The sequence below is a fragment of the Schistocerca cancellata genome, chromosome 2 (assembly GCF_023864275.1).
Source record: "Schistocerca cancellata isolate TAMUIC-IGC-003103 chromosome 2, iqSchCanc2.1, whole genome shotgun sequence".
In the NCBI taxonomy this organism is placed as follows: Eukaryota; Metazoa; Arthropoda; class Insecta; order Orthoptera; family Acrididae; genus Schistocerca; species Schistocerca cancellata.
The window spans coordinates 285,195,213-285,217,591 of NC_064627.1; the positions used below are offsets into that span (position 1 = coordinate 285,195,213).

At 43.3% G+C, this 22,379-nt stretch overlaps 1 protein-coding gene across 1 annotated transcript in view; it reads left to right on the plus strand.

Moving 5' to 3' along the window:
• Positions 1-18,193, plus strand: part of LOC126161630 (farnesol dehydrogenase-like) — a 42,220-nt gene extending 24,027 nt beyond the window's left edge. Inside the window, exons 4-6 of the mRNA XM_049917589.1 lie at positions 2,844-2,973; positions 12,969-13,115; positions 17,462-18,193. Coding sequence (XP_049773546.1) covers positions 2,844-2,973; positions 12,969-13,115; positions 17,462-17,503 — 319 coding nt within the window. The 3' untranslated portion in view covers positions 17,504-18,193. The remainder of the gene's footprint in view (positions 1-2,843; positions 2,974-12,968; positions 13,116-17,461) is intronic.
• Positions 18,194-22,379: the final 4,186 nt, after the last annotated feature.

Consider the following 22,379-nt stretch of genomic DNA (forward strand, 5'->3'; position numbering starts at 1 on the left):
GGCATGTGAAACTCTTACCTTCATTTCTTTCTTCTTGGCCTTCATAAATACATAAGTATTAAAATTAAAAATATTTTTGAGTCATCCGTTGTAAGTGCTGGCACTTGTTTACAATTTTATTCTGAAGATTCTTTACAGATTTCAACAAGTTACACGAGATGTGTTCATAAGTAATGCAACACATTCCTTTCTCGGCCAACTTCCTTGAAAAAATCCGGAATTTGTTGTGAGACATCGTGTGGAATATTCATATAATTTCATGAAGTTTCCCTATGTGGCGGAGCTATACATAACTTTGAAAATGGCGTCGGTACAGAGGCGCGTGCCAAGTAGAGTGCTGTGTTTGAGTTTCTTTACGTGGAACGCCAGAGCATCGCCGGTATTCAAAGGCGTTGCAGAATGTTTACGGAGGCCTATCAGTGAACGAAATCACGGTGGGTCTTGGGGCGAGGCGCCAGTCATCATCGCAATAAGATCGTGCAATCCCCTCCGATATCACGCATGCCGGGCGGCCTTACACGATGAAAGTTCGCTTTAAATAATGGAAATATCACTCACGTACTCTATTTTGAATAATAACAGCTGTGCATAAGTAATAATCAACTGTTGTAGAAAACTGAACTGTCGTAATGAGAAGGTAAGCATTTAATACTGGTAAACTGAATATTTTGACTGCAAGAATTTTGAATAGTATAAATGGCCTGAATAATGAACTTTGACATAAAACCTACGATAATTAGTTTTGCAAAACTGATCCTAGATCCCAGAAAAAACTGATACACAACAGAAAAATTTAACTGTCACTGAATGACATAAGTTGGCCCTGACTGAATAAAAGAAATCAAAATATTTAGTCCTTACCTCTATTCCTCGCAAATCTGGATAACGCGTTGCAGTACCGCTTCGTCTAGCGCCGCTATGCTAAAGCTGCATATTACTGTATCTACACAGAGACACTCGTAAGGTGCAATGAGTTCCCTGTTAGATGCAAATCGAAGAGTTTTCGGAACACACTTGCTTCCTTTTCTACTTTTGAAAAAAAAAAAACATGATCAATTAAATACTGTGAAAGAAATGTAGGTGGAAAATGGTGCTGCAATAATAAAAGTGCGACTTCAAAAAATTACACTTCTTCCTTCTGAGATCAATTACATTACATAATCATCTTAATTAAAAACATCGATCAATTGATACTTTACGTCTGAAACAACACTACAACTGCTTCCATACTGTTATCACACCTAACCACTATCTGCTACTGCGCCTACGGGCAAACCAAAGATAACCTAACCCTGCGATCCGCTAACAACATCGCTGTTCACTCACATGTAACAGCTCGAGAGCAAATATATGACGTTATTGTACAATCGATTAATACTCAGATGACACCTATCAACGGATTTCGATCCTGCAATGTCAGACACTCCCATTCGAAGTGATCGACGGATTGCAATTAAACACATTGCTGCTCAACGGGACTTCTCTGCTGGTAAGGTTGACGCACTCGTCCTCCCTCACTGTGCCACGATCACCTGAGAAGTGTATTGTGCCACCTTTATGAAAATGAAGAAACAACAGCGTATTCGTCGCCACAAAAAAGTAAACGAACTTCTCCTTCTCCATGACAACGCAAGGCCCCATACAGATCGGCGCACCCGACAAGAGCTCACAGAACTTCTTTGAACTGTTGTTACAAACGTCATGAATGACGTATTATTTAGTTAAAACTTAACAGATACTTGAAATATACTGGGCGAATCATATAAACTGACACCGCAAATATTGCGCAAATGGAAATTGCTATTGCTATTCGGTTTTCACACAGCCGGTTGGTAGTCGGTATCTCGCATTGTTAGCCAATAAACAGATAAAGCAATACTTAGAAAGTGTGTTCCTTGGGCAGACATACACTTTTTAAAAATGGATCGATTCCTGTTCATATTAACAGACTAAAAGTAGGGTAAATCAGAATGTTGGTGGTGTTTGTTGAAACTTTCTAGTGCGGGTCGTTTATTAGATATCGCGTTTTTAAAAGTTTCTACACCGACGCTTGTTTGTGCCATTCAACCGGCGTAATTGCTAGGTACGGTGTTGTTATGTTTGCATGTGACAACCGCACATCAATAACACTGGTAACTGCAGCTTTTGACATTACATTACTGTAACTTATTCAATGAAAATAAGTCTGCATGTCCACATGTCGACCTCGTCAAGAGAGCACACTCTCCATTCTGCTTCGTTTTAGTTACCCCAGCGAAACGCCCTATTTGCTCTTGTAGAACGTAAAATGGAAGAGGCTGCGATAGTACAGGAACCTGTATTTCGGGAAATATGACATGCGTACTGCATGTGTGAACGTATGTTGTTGCAAGCAAATGTTAAGTCTTGATCTCTCATGTACAACTGTGAAAATTCTGGTCACAATCGTCTGTTACAGTGTACTGTATACTCAGTGATTTGTCCGACGGACCACATGTCGGCGATTTAAAATTATTTTCGTTTTCTTACATTAACTGAATTTTCAGTCGGTGCTTGATAGAACATGACAGACAGCAACATTAAACAGGAAATACATTTGTGTCGTTATGAAAAATATTACTTATATGGTCACGAAATGGCTTTCAGTTTATTAGACTAATGTCTGGTGACAACTGAATGTCGCGAAAACGGACAAAATATGGTGTGAGGTAAGTAGATATGACTCATACAGATTTAACAGAACGCCAGAAAAATGTAATACTGATTTTTGTTTGCTTTTGGCCGTTCGGCCAGGGGCACTTGCACGGTCATTGAAAGCTAAATGTCAATTAGTAAGTTTTCCTGTCTTCTCTTTGTGTACACAGCGTGGTGGGACACGTGCCGCCAGCCAGCAGCTCCGCAGCGATGTACACGGCGAGCAAGCACGCCGTCAAGACGTTGCTGGAAGGACTGCGGAAGGACCTGGTCGCCAAGAAGAGCAAGATCCGCGTTGGGGTGAGTCCACAGTCCCAAACAGCACACGGCAGTGACATCTGAGCGCAGCTTGTCACAGGGGAAGTTACTTAGCATCACAAATTTTTGATGCAGTCGAGGCTATAAAGAATGATCGGAATTTTTTGGCAAATAATTTATTCTCCGAGTGTCAAATTTTACTTTATGCAAAAGTGCTGCAGTAATGTCAACTGTTTATACATACCCACGCTTGTTAATTGCAAACGTGATGGTGTTGATGAGGTATTTTGAAAGAAACACTGGGCAATACTTTAGGTTACAAGCTCAGTTCAAGGAAGGGTACAGTATCATAGGGAGCAGGTCCAAGTGCGAAGGTATATCTAGCATCGCCGGCCACGGTGGCCGTCCGGTTCTAGGCGCTACAGTCTGGAGCCGAGCGACCGCTACGGTCGCAGGTTCGAATCCTGTCTCGGGCATGGATGTGTGTTATGTCCTTAGGTTAGTTAGGTTTAATTAGTTCGAAGTTCTAGGCGACTGATGACCTCAGAAGTTAAGTCGCATAGTGCTCAGAGCCATTTGAAACATTTATATCTAGCATCGGCATTTTAGTTGAAAATAATCATAGCTCTGTTGCGAAAGAAGCAGAGCACTGAAGCAGACATCTTTAAGGTAGCGGTACTGAAGTAGGAGATAAGTTGAAGCAGAGAACCTAACTATGTACAGACCAGATAGATTAAATTCAGTTGGCCGGCCGAAGTGGCCGAGCGGTTCTAGGCGCTACAGTTTGGAACCGCGCGACCGCTACGCTCGCAGGTTCGAATCCTGCCTGGGGAATGGATGTGTGTGATGTCTTTAGGTTAGTTAGGTTTAAGTAGTTCTAAGTTCTAGGGGACTGATGACCTCAGCAGTTAAGTCCGATAGTGCTCAGAGCCATATGAACCATTTTGAAATTCAGTTGGTAGCGGAGTGTTTGGGCTGTTAGGAGCAATTTTCCAGAGTGGAACTAAAACAAGTACTTTCTTCCACTTGTTATAATAGTATAAATAAATTAATTAATAATTTGTTCATTTTACCGTCAATGCGATTCAGATACTTGCTGGAAGGTTCGAGATAAATTGGAGTCTCGTTTCGAAGATGTACCCGCTTCCTACAATTATAGTAGATGGAGACTTCAATTTGCCCTCGATGTGTTGGTGAAAATACATGTTTAAAGTCTTGATAGGCAGAAAACATCGTCCGAAAATGTGGCAAAACCTTTCACTGAAAAATATTTTCAGCGATAAGGTATCCACTTCGAGTGGAAATAGTTGCGATAACATACACGACCTCTTAGTGCCAAACATTACTGAGTAAGCCGGCCGGAGTGGCCGTGCGGTTCTAGGCGCTACAGTCTGGAACCGCGTAACCACTACGGTGGCAGGTTAGAATCCTGCATCGGGCATGGATGTGTGTGATGTCCTTAGGTTAGTTAGGTTTAAGTAGTTCTAAGTTCTTGGGGACTGATGACCACAGCAGTTAAGTCCCATAGTGCTCAGAGCCATTTGAACAATTTTTGGATTACTGAGTAAACAGAAAGCTTCGTTGCAGCGAGGTTGAATACCGCAACATGGAAATCCACAAAAAATCAAAATACACGGGATGGACACAAGTATGGAAACACCAAAAGCACATTACCATTGACATTCAGAACAGCTTCCAGTCGTCTCGGAAAGGATAAATACAGGTCCTCTGTGTTTTTCAAGGCAGTCTGATATCATGCTTCGTGCGAAACAGTGGCAAACTCAAGCAGTGATGATGAAGGTGGATTACGACCACGCACCGTCTCTCCAAATTAGACGACAAAGGCTTAATAACACTGAGATCTGCTGACTGTGGTGGCCAGGGAAATGTGGCAACCCATCATAATTCTTACGAAATCAGTCCTGGACGATGCAAGTTGTTTGAACAGGGGCCGTCTCGTCTTGGAATCCAGCATAAACACTGCAGAACAAGCACTGCACCATAGGATCGAACTCGTAAGCCAAAATGAGCACATAATTCGTGACAGTATGCGGCCCTTGCAGAGCACCCATGGGGCTCACGGAATACTGCAATACGGCTGCCCAAATCATCAAATCCCCGCCAGGTTTCACTCGTGGGACATAATCTCGGCCAGAAGTTCGAAATAGATTGCAACGAGACTCTCTCGAGCAAGTGATTTTCTGCCACTGCTCTATAGTGGCTTCGCCACCACGTTTTCCTCTTATGGGCATTTGCGTCACTGATCAGTAATTTTGGAATTCCATTTCGCCCGCAATTCCCAGCTTGTGCAGTTGCCTTAGTGTTGTTTTGGTGCTGACAGGGTTAGCAAGTGCGACATTAAGTTTCACAGCTGTCGACCTCTTATTTTTCGTCACAGTCTTTTCCAATGACGGTGTGTCACTATCACTCAACACGTACTTTCGTCCGCATCTACATCTACATCTACATTTACACTTCGCAAGCCACCCAACGGTGTGTGGCGGAGGGCACTTTACGTGCCACTGTCATTACCTCCCTTTCCTGTTCCAGTCGCGCATGGTTCGCGGGAAGAACGACTGTCTGAAGGCCTCTGTGCGCGCTCTAATCTCTCTAATTTTACTTTCGTGATCTCCTCGGGAGGTGTAAGTAGGGGGAAGCAATATATTCGATACCTCATCCAGAAAAGCACCCTCTCGAAACCTGGACAGCAAGCTAAACCGCGATGCAGAGCGCCTCTCTTGCAGAGTCTGCCACTTGAGTTTGTTAAACATCTCCGTAACGCTATCACGGTTACCAAATAACCCTGTGACGAAACGCGCCGCTCTTCTTTGAATCTTCTCTATCTCCTCCGTCAACCCGATCTGGTACGGATCCCACACTGATGAGCAATACTCAAGTATAGGTCGAACGAGTGTTTTGTAAGCCACCTCCTTTGTTGATGGACTACATTTTCTAAGGACTCTCCCAATGAATCTCAACCTGGTACCCGCCTTACCAACAATTAATTTTATATGATCATTCCACTTCAAATCGTTCCGCATGCATACTCCCAGATATTTTACAGAAGTAACTGCTACCAGTGTTTGTTCCGCTATCATATAATCATACAATAAAGGATCCTTCTTTCTATGTATTCGCAATACATTACATTTGTCTATGTTAAGGGTCAGTTGCCACTCCCTGCACCAAGTGCCTATCCGCTGCAGATCTTCCTGCATTTCGCTACAATTTTCTAATGCTGCAACTTCTCTGTATACTACAGCATCATCCGCGAAAAGCCGCATGGAACTTCCGACACTATCTACTAGGTCATTTATATATATTGTGAAAAGCAATGGTCCCATAACACTCCCCTGTGGCACACCAGAGGTTACTTTAACGTCTGTAGACGTCTCTCCGTTGATAATAACATGCTGTGTTCTGTTTGCTAAAAACTCTTCTGGTCTGATATTCCGTAGGCTCTTACTTTGTTTATCAGGCGACAGTGCGGAACTGTATCGAACGCCTTCCGGAAGTCAAGGAAAATAGCATCTACCTGGGAGCCTGTATCTAATATTTTCTGGGTCTCATGAACAAATAAAGCGAGTTGGGTCTCACACGATCGCTGTTTCTGGAATCCATGTTGATTCCTACATAGTAGATTCTGAGTTTCCAAAAACGACATGATATTCGAGCAAAAAACATGTTCTAAAATTCTACAACAGATCGACGTCAGAGATATAGGTCTATAGTTTTGCGCATCTGCTCGACGACCCTTCTTGAAGACTGGGACTACCTGTGCTCTTTTCCAATCATTTGGAACCTTCCGTTCCTCTAGAAACTTGCGGTACACGGCTGTTAGAAGGGGGGCAAGTTCTTTCGCGTACTCTGTGTAGAATCGAATTGGTATCCCGTCAGGTCCAGTGGACTTTCCTCTGTTGAGTGATTCCAGTTGCTTTTCTATTCCTTGGACACTTATTTCGATGTCAGCCATTTTTTCGTTTGTGCGAGGATTTAGAGAAGGAACTGCAGTGCGGTCTTCCTCTGTGAAACAGCTTTGGAAAAAGGTGTTTAGTATTTCAGCTTTACGCTTGTCATCCTCTGTTTCAATGCCATCATCATCCCGGAGTGTCTGGATAAGCTGTTTCGAGCCACTTACTGATTTAACGTAAGACCAGAACTTCCTAGGATTTTCTGTCAAGTCGGTACATAGAAATTTACTTTCGAATTCACTGAACGCTTCACGCATAGCCCTCCTTACGCTAACTTTGACATCGTTTAGCTTCTGTTTGTCTGAGAGGTTTTGGCTGCGTTTAAACTTGGAGTGAAGCTCTCTTTGCTTTCGCAGTAGTTTCCTAACTTTGTTGTTGTACCACGGTGGGTTTTTCCCGTCCCTCACAGTTTTACTCGGCACGTACCTGTCTAAAACGAATTTTACGATTGCCTTGAACTTTTTCCATAAACATTCAACATTGTCAGTGTCAGAACAGAAGTTTTCGTTTTGATCTGTTAGGTAGTCTGAAATCTGCCTTCTATTACTCTTGCTAAACAGATAAACCTTCCGCCCTTTTTTTATATTCCTATTAACTTCCATATTCAGGGATGCTGCAACGGCCTTATGATCACTGATCCCCTGTTCTGCACTTACAGAGTCGAAAAGTTCGGGTCTGTGACTTAGCAGATGATGTTTTTCCGCTTTCCCTGTTTGAGCTATAAAAATCTTCGTTATGGTGCCTCTTAAAACACCAAACACTCCGGCTGCCTTGCTTAACTAAGTACGCACTACACCAGCACCAACCATTTGCCCAAGTTTCAATTCACTTAGCTCCAACATAATGCACTCACAACTACAAAGAACACTACTGTAACGACGACTTTAATCCGCAACGTGTTGAGGACATTTCACAGGCGCCATTTGCGTTCAAATACAACAGCACACCTGCAGACTTTGGTGGCATTTGCATTTATCTACAGGCATACATTTCTTCCTGTATTACCATATTTTTGTCCACCCCCTGTATATTTGTTAAAAGTGCAGATAAAATTTGCTTGATGCCTTCCTAAGAGAAACTCGCCGTTCCTTCCGTGTGCTTCAAATTCCGACCAGTGGTGATGTCGGGAATTGAGAGTCTTATACCAAGTAAATTAATAAAAACCGAACAGATCCCCAAGTTAACAGAAAAAAGGTCAGAACACTGCTGCACAAACAAATAAAAAACAAAAGCTACATTTAAAACAATGCATTATCCCTAAGATTGGTTATAGTTTACAGATTCTCGAAACTTAGTGTCGAGTTGTGAGGTGATTGCAGTAGATTCCACAAAAAACTGTCTCGATATCTGGCAGAAAATCCAAAGGGGTTCTGACCGTATTTAGAGTAGACCAATGCAAGGCACGATTAGTGCCTCATTGTACGTTACCGATGACAAAGCACTGAAGTGCAGCTACTAAACACAGTTCTCCGAAATCCTTTAGCCAGAAATGATGTATAAATATTGCAGAAGTGGAGCAACTTCAGTCAGTTAATAAAGGGAAACCTTACGTTCCTTGTTGTATAGCAATTAGGGTCCCCTCAGGGTTATCTGATGATATACACTCCTGGAAATGGAAAAAAGAACACATTGACAGCGGTGTGTCAGACCCACCATACTTGCTCCGGACACTGCGAGAGGGCTGTACAAGCAATGATCACACGCACGGCACAGCGGACACACCAGGAACCGCGGTGTTGGCCGTCGATTGGCGCTAGCTGCGCAGCATTTGTGCACCGCCGCCGTCAGTGTCAGCCAGTTTGCCGTGGCATACGGAGCTCCATCGCAGTCTTTAACACTGGTAGCATGCCGCGACAGCGTGGACGTGAACCGTATGTGCAGTTGACGGACTTCGAGCGAGGGCGTATAGTGGGCATGCGGGAGGCCGGGTGGACGTACCGCCGAATTGCTCAACACGTGGGGCGTGAGGTCTCCACAGTACATCGATGTTGTCGCCAGTGGTCGGCGGAAGGTGCACGTGCCTGTCGACCTGGGCCGGACCGCAGCGACGCACGGATGCACGCCAAGACCGTAGGATCCTACGCAGTGCCGTAGGGGACCGCACCGCCACTTCCCAGCAAATTAGGGACACTGTTGCTCCTGGGGTATCGGCGAGGACCATTCGCAACCGTCTCCATGAAGCTGGGCTACGGTCCCGCACACCGTTAGGCCGTCTTCCGCTCACGCCCCAACATCGTGCAGCCCGCCTCCAGTGGTGTCGCGACAGGCGTGAATGGAGGGACGAATGGAGACGTGTCGTCTTCAGCGATGAGAGTCGCTTCTGCCTTGGTGCCAATGATGGTCGTATGCGTGTTTGGCGCCGTGCAGGTGAGCGCCACAATCAGGACTGCATACGACCGAGGCACACAGGGCCAACACCCGGCATCATGGTGTGGGGAGCGATCTCCTACACTGGCCGTACACCACTGGTGATCGTCGAGGGGACACTGAATAGTGCACGGTACATCCAAACCGTCATCGAACCCATCGTTCTACCATTCCTAGACCGGCAAGGGAACTTGCTGTTCCAACAGGACAATGCACGTCCGCATGTATCCCGTGCCACCCAACGTGCTCTAGAAGGTGTAAGTCAACTAACCTGGCCAGCAAGATCTCCGGATCTGTCCCCCATTGAGCATGTTTGGGACTGGATGAAGCGTCGTCTCACGCGGTCTGCCCGTCCAGCACGAACGCTGGTCCAACTGATGCGCGGGATGAAATGGCATGGCAAGCCGTTCCACAGGACTACATCCAGCATCTCTACGATCGTCTCCATGGGACAATAGCAGCCTGCATTGCTGCGAAAAGTGGATATACACTGTACTAGTGCCGACATTGTGCATGCTCTGTTGCCTGTGTCTATGTGCCTGTGGTTCTGTCAGTGTGATCATGTGATGTATGTGACCCCAGGAATGTGTCAATAAAGTTTCCCCTTCCTGGGACAATGAATTCACGGTGTTCTTATTTCAATTTCCAGGAGTGTAGCTCCAATTTTAGCAATGATGTAGAACATCTCACTAGACGAAAAATCCCGAAGAGTGGGAAGTTGCTAATACATAAGTAGAAAAATAAAAGAAATCCGCTGAATTATAGACCTGTATTATTGACATCAATCCGTATTAGGATTCTGGATCATATAACATTCAAACATTACGAAATTACCAAAGAAATCCGCCTGTTCACGTGTAACAAGGACGGATTCAGGAAATAACTTTCTCGTGAAACATGTCTGGCTCTTTATTCACTGCGTTATGGGCATCGATCTCTCGTCAGTCCAAATTTCTAGACTTCCAAAAGTCTTTTGGGACCGTTTCTCATAAGCGACTTCCGTCAAATTTTATGCCTGTGCACTATCATCTCAGTTACGCGAGTATGGTTCAGATGGCTCTGAGCACTATGGGACTTAACTTCTGAGGTCATCAGTCCCCTAGAACTTAGAACTACTTAAACCTAACTAACCTAAGAACATCACACACATCCATGCCCGAGGCAGGATTCGAACCTGCGACCGTAGCGGTCGCGCGGTTCCAGACTGTAGCGCCTAGAACCGCTCGGCCACTCCGGCCGGCAATTACGCGAGTACATTCGTGATATCCTGTCATAAAGATCAAAGTTCGGAGTGATATCTGTGGTCAGCTAAAGAAGCGTCTTAGGCCCTATTCTTAATCTGTATAAAAGATTAACTGGGAAAAGCGGCAGTTGACCACTCACAACAAACAGTGAGAGGTCCTCCAAATCATTGCTAAAAAAAACTCAGTTAAATTTCGATTACATGATAAATAACACAAATTTAAAGATTCTCCGCACAACTAAAATATCTAGGGATTACAGTTACGAACAACTTAAATGGGTAACATTAAAAAAACGTTGTGTGGGAAACCAACCAGTGACTGTGTTTTATCAATAAAATGCGTATAGCGTCCTGTTCTGGAGTACTGCTGCAGGATCCTTACTACATATGGATCCTTCCAACCGAATCAATGCGTGTATCCAAGCCAGCAGAGGTGCAAAGTCATACTGATAAGTGGCGTTCCTACTGCAAGGTTTCTTCCTAAATGGGATTCGATACTAAAATCAGTTAAATTATGTCACATATCCTCTCAACCTACGAAGTTTCGTTCTATTTTCTCATCTCCTTCTGGGTGCTTTACTTATTTTGTCAGGTAGTGTAGTTGTGAATTTAGTCTATAGACGGAGGTAATATTTTTGAAGTTGAGGGCTTTATCATTCTTTAGTGGTAAAGATAATCTGCATTTTCTGTAGCGTACGGAGTTCATCATAATATTTTTCTGGGTTTAGTCGTAGTACCGCCAAGCGGTCCACCCAGTAATTAAGAGTGTTTTTCTGAAAATTAACACTGGCTCCAATTATAAACAATTCGACTCATCCAGGATCACTAGTACCTGATCAAGCCTAAAGCAGCAGGTGTACAGCAAGGTCCACGGAGGCACTGAGGTTGCCAGTAACGTCTGCTTCCGTCCACACCAGCAAACATCACAATGTGAGGCTGTGCGGCTTTTCTTTAATAATGGATGTCAGCCAAGTGTCCACCGTCACGCTGCACAGTGGGTGACGAAGCGTGGCCAGAGCTCACCGCTACACAGGGCAGGCCGTGCACCCCAGACCCGGGTTCAGGAACTCTCTGCTCTACATAGCTGCTCAATACCAAGATCGGGTCGAGTTACCTGTGGTGCTCGCCATTTGATACTAACCAAGTCACGTGCTGTGGCGGGTTGTAACGCTCTGAATTTCTGTAACTGCAAGATCTGAAACTCTTTGCAAGAAAAAGCTGAAAATATTTACATGTCTACGCACAGAAGCACTTGTATCTGACTTCTTCTTCAGTGGCGCCTAAATATAGTTGAAAGGGTGAAATATGGCGAGTCGACAAAAGTGATGGAATAGCGATTTGCACATGTATACAGATGACGGTAGTATGCTGTACACAAGGGATTAAAGCTCAGTGCATTGACGAAGCTGTCATCTGTACGCAGGTGATTCATGTGAAAAGGTTTCCGGTGGGACTATGGCAGCATACCATGTAAATATACTAGAAAAATCCTTGTTAGGGATGTTGTTCTGTTCACCCGACACACTGACTTAAATGTCGGTTACGCCGTCAAAGCGTCGACCGTTCCTGTGAATTTCTGCACTCTGTCGTTTCGCGGTAGGTTCGTATTGACAACACCAAGTTCTGTCACCCGTAATGATTTTTTCAGAAAAAATGTTGTCAGCGTTTTACATTGCAATCAAATCGCGGCCTTTTGTTTTGGTTTGGACGTCACAGCGCGTGGGACAAACCTTATAAATACCTTTCTCTTCTTCAGTTCTGGAAAACGTCTTACATGTACTTGATTTGGAGATGTTGCTTCATTACTATTTGTGACACAACACCATAGACACAATACTCCAATCTGTCCGCTACTTAACATCGCCTGCTCACAACTAATTTGTCTAATGTGTCTGTTGTTTAAAGTTGTTAGTTGAAGATGACGCCGCAGTTAATGCGCTGACGTTGCTTCTACTTTCGGAATAAAATCAGCCCCGTAACATTTCGGACGGAAAGCATGTGAAGTATTATTCCACATAAATCTCTGGCAATGACCACGACAGGAAGTGCAGAGAAATTAGAGCCCAGTGGAGGGTTACCGGGAGCCTGTCTTCCAATGCACCATTCGCGAATTTATCAGGGAAGGGTAGAAACGAAAATGGTACCAAAAGTATCCTTTGTCACAAACCATAAGGTTGTTTGCGGTGTACAGATGTAGATATAGAAGTAGATTATGGTGGATTTGATGGAATACTTGGATCAACTATGCGGTAAACTGAACTCCCCTTTCTGTAGTAACAATTGTCTGAGGCCTTGAATATTACAAGCGTCGATGTTACGTCGACGTGCAACCTCGACTGACAATAATACTTAAGTGTTGTTTACTGGAAAATAGCTACTTTAACTTTTTGGTTTGTAGTTATACTGTCTTTTTTCACACTAATTATTTAGACCAAAAATACATTCTTCTTCAACAGGAAGTTTCTCCGGGAGCTGTGAAGACTGAGTTTCTGTCCAACATGACGTCGATACCACCCAGTATTTTCGACACTATACCCTATCTGCACTCTGAGGATGTTGCGGAAGCCGTTGTCTACATGCTGTCCCAGCACCCACGAGTACAGGTAAGATTGTGCAGCCCTTGAGCTTTACTTTAGGTTTCGGGTACTTTTTCTCTTCCATTTGGGACGCTATGAATCGTGAAGAAACATCTGCTAGTAGACTTATAATACCATTACGGGAAGCTTTGTTTCATCATCGCGTTTGGCAGTTCTCGAGTACAATGTCGTGGATCATTGTCGATTAATGCGTTTAAACCAAAAGGTCTTGCTGAACGTAGAGAGTCACTAACGTCGAAATGATCCTCCTTAAATGGGTAAACCATTTTCTTGCCGTGCTCTGTCGAGTGGCATAGTCTCCACATACGGCGCAAATGTTTGTGATTGCCTCCACTGCCGTCACACTCTTTTGAAATCAAACGAGAAGAATATGTCGGAAATGTTCCGATTTCTCCACTTGGCACTCCATTTTCTAGCGTCCACAGCTCCACTCAGTATGTCCAGATGACTTAATGACAATATGTAAACTTACGCAGCTACAGTGAACTACAAATAATATATGATAGTTGTAAAATCCTCCCAAAGCAACCGAAATACCGATATGCAAAACCAACCTTGAGACAGCTTGTAGATCTTAGGCAACGATTCGCAAAATAATTTATACCAGTAAACCCGCAATACAGTATAGAGTAGCACTCCTGTATATATATACACTCCTGGAAATGGAAAAAAGAACACATTGACACCGGTGTGTCAGACCCACCATACTTGCTCCGGACACTGCGAGAGGGCTGTACAAGCAATGATCACACGCACGGCACAGCGGACACACCAGGAACCGCGGTGTTGGCTGTCGAATGGCGCTAGCTGCGCAGCATTTGTGCACCGCCGCCGTCAGTGTCAGCCAGTTTGCCGTGGCATACGGAGCTCCATCGCAGTCTTTAACACTGGTAGCATGCCGCGACAGCGTGGACGTGAACCGTATGTGCAGTTGACGGACTTTGAGAGAGGGCGTATAGTGGGCATGCGGGAGGCCGGGTGGACGTACTGCCGAGTTGCTCAACACGTGGGGCGTGAGGTCTCCACAGTACATCGATGTTGTCGCCAGTGGTCGGCGGAAGGTGCACGTGCCCGTCGACCTGGGACCGGACCGCAGCGACGCACGGATGCACGCCAAGACCGTAGGATCCTACGCAGTGCCATAGGGGACCGCACCGCCACTTCCCAGCAAATTAGGGACACTGTTGCTCCTGGGGTATCGGCGAGGACCATTCGCAACCGTCTCCATGAAGCTGGGCTACGGTCCCGCACACCGTTAGGCCGTCTTCCGCTCACGCCCCAACATCGTGCAGCCCGCCTCCAGTGGTGTCGCGACAGGCGTGAATGGAGGGACGAATGGAGACGTGTCGTCTTCAGCGATGAGAGTCGCTTCTGCCTTGGTGCCAATGATGGTCGTATACGTGTTTGGCGCCGTGCAGGTGAGCGCCACAATCAGGACTGCATACGACCGAGGCACACAGGGCCAACACCCGGCATCATCGTGTGGGGAGCGATCTCCTACACTGGCCGTACACCACTGGTGATCGTCGAGGGGACACTGAATAGTGCACGGTAGATCCAAACCGTCATCGAACCCATCGTTCTACCATTGCTAGACCGGCAAGGGAACTTGCTGTTCCAACAGGACAATGCACGTCCGCATGTATCCCGTGCCACCCAACGTGCTCTAGAAGGTGTAAGTCAACTACCCTGGCCAGCAAGATCTCCGGATCTGTCCCCCATTGAGCATGTTTGGGACTGGATGAAGCGTCGTCTCACGCGGTCTGCACGTCCAGCACGAATGCTGGTCCAACTGAGGCGCCAGGTGGAAATGGCATGGCAAGCCGTTCCACAGGACTACATCCAGCATCTCTACGATCGTCTCCATGGGAGAATAGCAGCCTGCATTGCTGCGAAAGGTGGATATACACTGTACTAGTGCCGACATTGTGCATGCTCTGTTGCCTGTGTCTATGTGCCTGTGGTTCTGTCAGTGTGATCATGTGATGTATCTGACCCCAGGAATGTGTTCAATAAAGTTTCCCCTTCCTGGGACAATGAATTCACGGTGTTCTTATTTCAATTTCCAGGAGTGTATAATAGCTTCAAACGTCTGATTACTTTAGAAAATGAGTCAATGTGTTAAATACTTTGCGTTAAGGATTTAAACGAGAAAATTTTCACAAAAGCTTTGAAATTAAGTTTAAAATTTGTGGGAAGTTATTAAGTAATCAGATTATCAAACAATGGATGAGTATAATATGAGTAATTTGTAAAAGCATCTCAGTGTAAATATGTAATGTCTCTTAGAGTTATGCGTCGTACGGTGACATAATTTTGCAGGTGCATTCAGCAGCATATCTTATGAATAAAATTTCTAGTGAAGAAGTAATCAATTAAAATATCATGCATGATACTGAAGTTTTACTGCACGAACAACGAAGATATTATAAGGAATAAACTTGTCTTATTTCATCATTTTGCGAGGGGTATGGTGTCAGCGAGGAAGACTTTCATAAATATATGAAATTATCTACGTATAAAGTTTGTTGGATGTCGCTAAGCGCTCTCACTCTCAAATATTGGATGAATACATTCCAACGAGAAGAACACGACAAGTTCCGTAACCTGATTTCTCAGGAATTTCGTTCAGTGGAAGAGGAATCGAAATCGTGTCACGGCTTATGCGTGGATACTCGACCGTTTCTGATAAAACAACGGTCAGAGTTTCCAGGTACGTTATGTACCTTTCAGCGAGTAAATGGTTCAACCAAAGCGGTGGCGTAGTGGCTAGCGTCCCGCCTTCGAAATCCGATATTTATTTTTATTTTTGTTGTTCATTGTTCTACCAATGTCCGTAGAAAATTACCACTCTAATGTTTTCCGATGCATATTGAAATAACATTGTCTTTTTTTGTCTACTAGTTGTATGATTAGTGAATGCATTTTACGAAAATTTAAAAATAAAAGTAAAACATGAATGAGGAAATAATTTGAAACTGTTCTCGTTGAAATTTCTGTTGTGTACCCTGACCCGCAATCAATTCAAACGCCAGTTTTCGGTAAAGTGTTGCGTTATGTGTGAATTTCCGCAGAATTATTTCCAACATCTGAAATCTTCGTCAGTGTTAACGACGTTTCTTTTCCGAGTGAGATTCATACGAATTAATGTCACTTTGGGAGACACACTTTCGCGGGATGCTTCTGATGTACTGAATTCCCTTGTTTCGGCTGATTCTATGATTGGTATCACCCAAGGGAATGCACCAAATCTTCCTGAAAAATAAAGATAAGAGTAAAACATAAGGAAGAAATATCAGAATATGAGAATTCAAAAAGATTATAACCGCTGAAAATACCATACACACTTATATTAATGTATGACACTGTGAAACCTAGTTGTAATTTTACAGCTAATAGGACGCCATTGTATGGCCTAACTTGATTAGAGACATTCGTACGGGTAACCTCCTATATGGGGAAATAAATAAAAAAAAGAAAAAGAATTAAAGGAAAACAATATTCGGTTTCGAGCACGGGGCGAAAAAATTAGAGGTCCCTACGCTGCTCACAGTGCCACATTTCGGCTGAGAACATCGCGCGATGAAATGCATCTAAATTACGTAGAAATCTTTGACTGCCGTTTTCTCAGAGACATTCGAGTAACTACGGATAAATCAAGACACGTTTTCGTTTATTTTGATTCCTCTTCCAATGAGCCAAGTTTCTGGTAAATCGGGTTATGGCACTTCCGTGTTCTCCTCGTAAGTAATTGGCGTAGCGCGAGTTATGGTGCCTTAGAATTTGTACAGTTTCCACCTACAGTACTTGTCTTACTGTGTTAAACTCTTAACATAAAATTATGGCTCCCAATGTGTAGATTGTGACATCATGTTCATTTTTAAATTCAGTTAACAATTTTATGAAATATTCAAAATGAAAATTTTTATTGCCGCTGAAATCCGTTAGATAGGTAACATGTAACTGTACCTGCACCGGGTTAGTCGTTCAGTAATACAGTTAATGGCACTCTGGCTAAGTAAGCCTGAATGTGACAAACTATAAACTGTAAGCTCCGGAGTTTCGCCATCAGTTGGTTCTAGGATTTTCCCGTGTGACTTCTTTAACCCAAGATTTGTTAATGATAAAAACGCCAACTTACGGGATGGTTCAGATTCCGTGTTGCTTTCCAGGTCCCCCTACATCTGAGTGGGTAGAGCCAGTTGGTAAGTCAAAAGGATAATGCAATCCGTACCTAGTAAAGCACTGGCTGTTCAAACTGATCTTCAGGTTCAGGAGAACATTATTTTTAATGCTTCTAAAATCTTTGTAGTACCCTTGTGAATATCTAAGTAAAACGTTATTTGTTTCAGGTACATGATATCATTATCCACCCTACTGGCAGTTCGCTGTGACGACGCTGTGTATCGTGTCAAACAAACCAGCTGTAATATTTTACATGTATTTGTACGTAATAAACGTAACTTAATTCAACGTTCGAACTAAAAATTTGTTTCTTTATTAATCTCTTACATCTGTATTACACTGTAAAAGATCTTTGTCAAATATGTTTTGTGAAACCCGTCTCATAAAAGTTTTGATGTTGTACTGTGACACTTTTAATATATCTCTTAAAAAATTTTAACTGGGACCTAGCTTTTGTAAAACATTTGTCACAGAAATTCCACAGTGTAATACGGGCCTTACTGAAACGCTATTCTCCATATCCATGTAATTTAATTGCATATGTATCTTCAACGAAATTATTTTTACTAATTTTCTTTTTACTAATTTTCTGATGTTTTTCGGTCACTGTACGTATTCAATCGAAGCACAAGGACTACAAAGTGTCAGAAGAACAGATATACGTGTATTAGCAACAATGAAATGGCAGGAAAAAATCAACATAAAGTATTTTGTCACGATTGCTGATACGACATACGTGTAAACTGAAACGTGTAGGTGACGTATAGGAAGATGTTTTTGCCAAATATCAGCCAGATATTGGTATTTTTTATGAACAGAAAAGTACTTTTGAGTGCAGTTGTACCAGTGTACTGCTTTAGTTCGTAACATGTAATAAAACAATACCTAATGATCGAAAATTTACTTCCTTTTTTGTGTCCCAACGTTTGTGTTCTTATCCCAACGAATTGTTGAACCAACAGTCCTAAAACCCCGATTTTCTGCAAATTGGATCTAGCAATACTAGTACCAACACACACACAGAGGGCTGCTGCTTCAGCCGTTTAAACCGCAGTAGTGAGAGCTTGGTCCCACATCGCTGGCCCACAAGCTGCTGGTCTTCACCCCAACTCTGTAAGAGAACGTCACAGGGTAGGCCTGTTAACAGCAGGGCCAATTGGACACAGGCTTCTTCAATGAGATAAAGTAACAGGGAAGAGACAGTAACAATAATGTAGCAAACACGCAAGTTTTGAATCCATTTTTAGCATTTTAACAACTATGAACTTCGAAAAAGAACTATTATTTTTGCTCTATATTATTGGAAGATGAATGTACTCGCGTCCAACTAAACGACCGCGTTCAGCCTCTGCATATCATAACTCTGTACTACATGAAGAAATTAACACTCTTTTGAATGATGACGAGTCTGGTAATATTGCCAGTTCTTCAAGGTGCAAAACTTTGGAAATGTAAAAACCCACGGCGTTAAAAAATAACAAAATTAAGTACAGTTCGTTGCTGCTATTTCTCGAGAATATCTGTAAAGTAGAAAGGAATACAACACATAAAATTAGTGTTTTCAAAAGTATGGTATAAACTTTCTCATTACGCGACCAATTTGAAATTAAAAGAAAGGTGCTTGCCATGGCAACTGCAGCAGAAATGAGAACTGCTAAAGAATCGCAACTATTTGTTCTGTTGATGTGACGACTAGTGGAAACAACTACAAGACTTAAGTAAAGAAAGTAATTTCTGCATGCCCCGCCAAGTATCGAGAGCAGTCATTTAGCCATTTAAATTAATGCAGTGGATAATTTGTGATGGAAGTGAGTTCAAACTTGTAATATACTAATCCATGGAAAAGAAAAATGTAATTATTTCTAATTTTTGAGAACAATTCTCGTAGGGAACAGCCGTTATCCTTAGTACTGTAAAATGAGCATTAACAGTCCCGACCGCTAGAAACCTGTGTTTTTGCGACAGGCTGTGGCGGTGAATAGAGCAGGCGTCAACTGCTACACAATTATCGGAAGTCGCCACACCTCAGGAACGAGCCCACTATGTGGCTTGTGATGCGGAAACGAAGTCACCCACAGGCCCAGATCTATGGGAGGATGGAGGGGAGGGGCAAACCGGGGTATCTGCCCCGGGCGGCTATTTCAGGGGGCGCCAAATTCATATTCTTGAAGAAAAAGAAAAGCCTTGCCACTGAATTCATATTCTTAAAAAAAAAAGCATTGTTTCACAAAGCGCCTAGCATCCAACGCACGTTGGTCTATCGAGTATTCATATGATTTTGAAACGCGTACCAGTTGGTTTTTGAACATTTTTGAACACATTCTAAGGTGGTTTCCAAACGAATCGTAAGTTGATTTTTGAATGTGTGCATAGTGTACTTGATGGCCAGGGGAATCCCAGCCGCATCTAGAAATAAAAAGCTTTCTCGCAGACAAAACAGGACGGGGTTATACGAGATGAACCGAATAAACCCGAACGGGCTAATGCCAATCGCTATTTGCTTGTATAGTAGATTGAGTATACGAAATCCTTAGATATGGATTACCAGAGCGCAAATAAAGGACTAACAGAAATAATAGGTAAGAAAGATTACTTATTATCTTCTCGGTTCATCCAAGAGGACAGAAAATTTTTTGCCAGATCGCCACACTACCAGTGGTACAGTCCCCGGTTAGCACCCACTTCAAGTTCTATTCTCGGAATAGCGCGGGAAACGGAATACGGCCTAAGCGGAGAATAAACGTGGGTTAACTGTTCCTGTGATCCTGGCAGAGTTAATGAAGTTAGCTGAAGGATAAGTTTTGCCAAAGGAATAGTTACAGAATTGGCAATGACAAGATTGTTTGTTAGAACGAGGAAGGAGAGGAAGCAGGGACATCACGCAAATTATATAGAAGAATATGAGGATTACAAATATTTATAACAATTTCGTGCTACTGCTTCTCGATCTCATGCTGAGAAACTGGAGCGTATGAATGATATGTGAAACTGTTTCCCAACATAAAACTTTCTCCTTCGAGTAGCCCTATTAGGCATTTAAGTTTTTGCCGCGGTTCGAAAATATTGTAGATCCAGGTTGAATTTACCCACTGCTGTCCAAAGAAGTTTCCGACACAAAGGAAGCCACCATATGTTAAGCACAGGCAGTTAGGTTCTAGCAGAAAACGAACATCTGATGAAATCAGTTCGCCGAGCAACACGAGAACTAAACATCCCTCGCCGAAGAGCTCATAAGGTGCTGCGTAAACGATTTCGCCTGCACACCTACAAACTTCAAAGTGTACAAGTATTGAAGCAAAACGACTTTCAGCTTCGTCACGAATTTGCTGTTGAGATGTTGGACAGGATCGGGCTAAATGACTACTATCTAGAAAATGTTTTTTCTGACGAACAACGTTCCATACATATGGGAAGGTGAATCGGCACAATACTCCCTTCTGGGGCTTCAGAAAGCCCCTCACAGATTTTGGGAACATGTCAGAGACCGTGAAAACGTAATTGTGTTGTGTGCACTGATGAAAGACTGAAGAGATGGAACATCTTTCTTCATCGAGCAAACAGTAACAGGAACCGTCTATTGGTCCGTGCACGTCATTTTTCAGGGGGGCAAATCTCAGGTTTTACTCATCACAGAAATAAGAGCTCAAGTGGTTTAGATAGCCCTTAACCTAGCGCTCATTTGCATACCAATCGGAAGAACGGGGATACTGCGTCCTACACCACAGGGTCAAAATTTAAAGATATCACACTTCTTCCAACCCAGGCAAGTAGAGCAGATCGGTTGGTTCTTTTGCATTAGGTGTGGCCTAGAGTGGGCGTCTTATGGAAATGCCGTTTGGCTAGGGCCTCCCGTCGGGTAGACCGTTCCCCATGGTGCAAGTCTTTCGAGTTGACGCCACTTCGGCGACTTGGGTGTTGATGGGGATGAGAAGGACAAGACAACACCCAGTCCCTGAGCGGAGAAAATTTCCGACACAGCCGGGAATCGAACCCGGGCCGTTAACTATGACATTCCGTCGAGCTGACCACTCAGCTACCAGATGCGGACAACGTCTTATTAAAGCACCATTTGTTGATAGGCAGCTCAAGAGTACCAAAGGAACCAGTACTGGGGATGGCCACTTCTATAATTTATATTCGTGCCAAATCATCGAAATTTTTATTTTATGTTTCTAAATCATGTGCTGCGGGAACTTCGAAACTTTTTTCGATGTCATTATTCGTCACTCAGATCAAGAGATTCAAAGTTACCGTGCTTATCCAGAAAACCGCAAAAACCAAAAACTTGTTTTTAGCACTTTTTTAACTGTGGGCCACAATTAACTAAACAGCTAACTACAGAAAATGGTTCAAACTTTAAATGTACTTTCCTTAGACATTTATCTAGAAACATCTTTTATCCATTTTTGAAAATCGTTTTTCGTTTTCGAGATAAATCCGAAAAACCATGATTTTTGGGCACCAAAAGTAAAAATTGTAGGTATGGATACTTCTACAATTTCTCTTCACGGCAAATCGTCGAAATTCTTACTTTTTGTTCATGGGGTAACTATAAACGATTTTGGACATCATTATCCGTTATCGAGACACACCGCACTTTTGCATGTAAAACACGCTAATCAACCAGAACGTTATGAACACCGACCTACTATCGATACAGACCCTTCCAGACGATGGCAGCGTCGCCTGGTGACGAATGACTGCTAGTCTGACACACGCACGGTGCTAGCAGTATCAGTGTTCATACTGTCCATGTGTGGGATGGGGAAGATGCTTGATCTGAGCTTGAGCGAGGGCAGACCGTGATGGCTCAGAGGCTCGGCACGAGCATTTCGGAAACTTCACGGCTTTGCAAGGCAACGCTTGCTTCAATCATAAATATATGTCAGAGTGATGCTAAATGTTATTATCTTTACTTAAAGAAGAGTATCATCTTCTCAATAACCTTCAAATCATGTGCAATTCCCTGAAATTTTATATATGAACTCAGTGAATTCACTCATAGCACTTTTGTTGCCTTGTCTGCTGTTTCTTTCAGAACTCAAATTAATAATCAAATTATCTAATTTAATAAGATTGAACCTT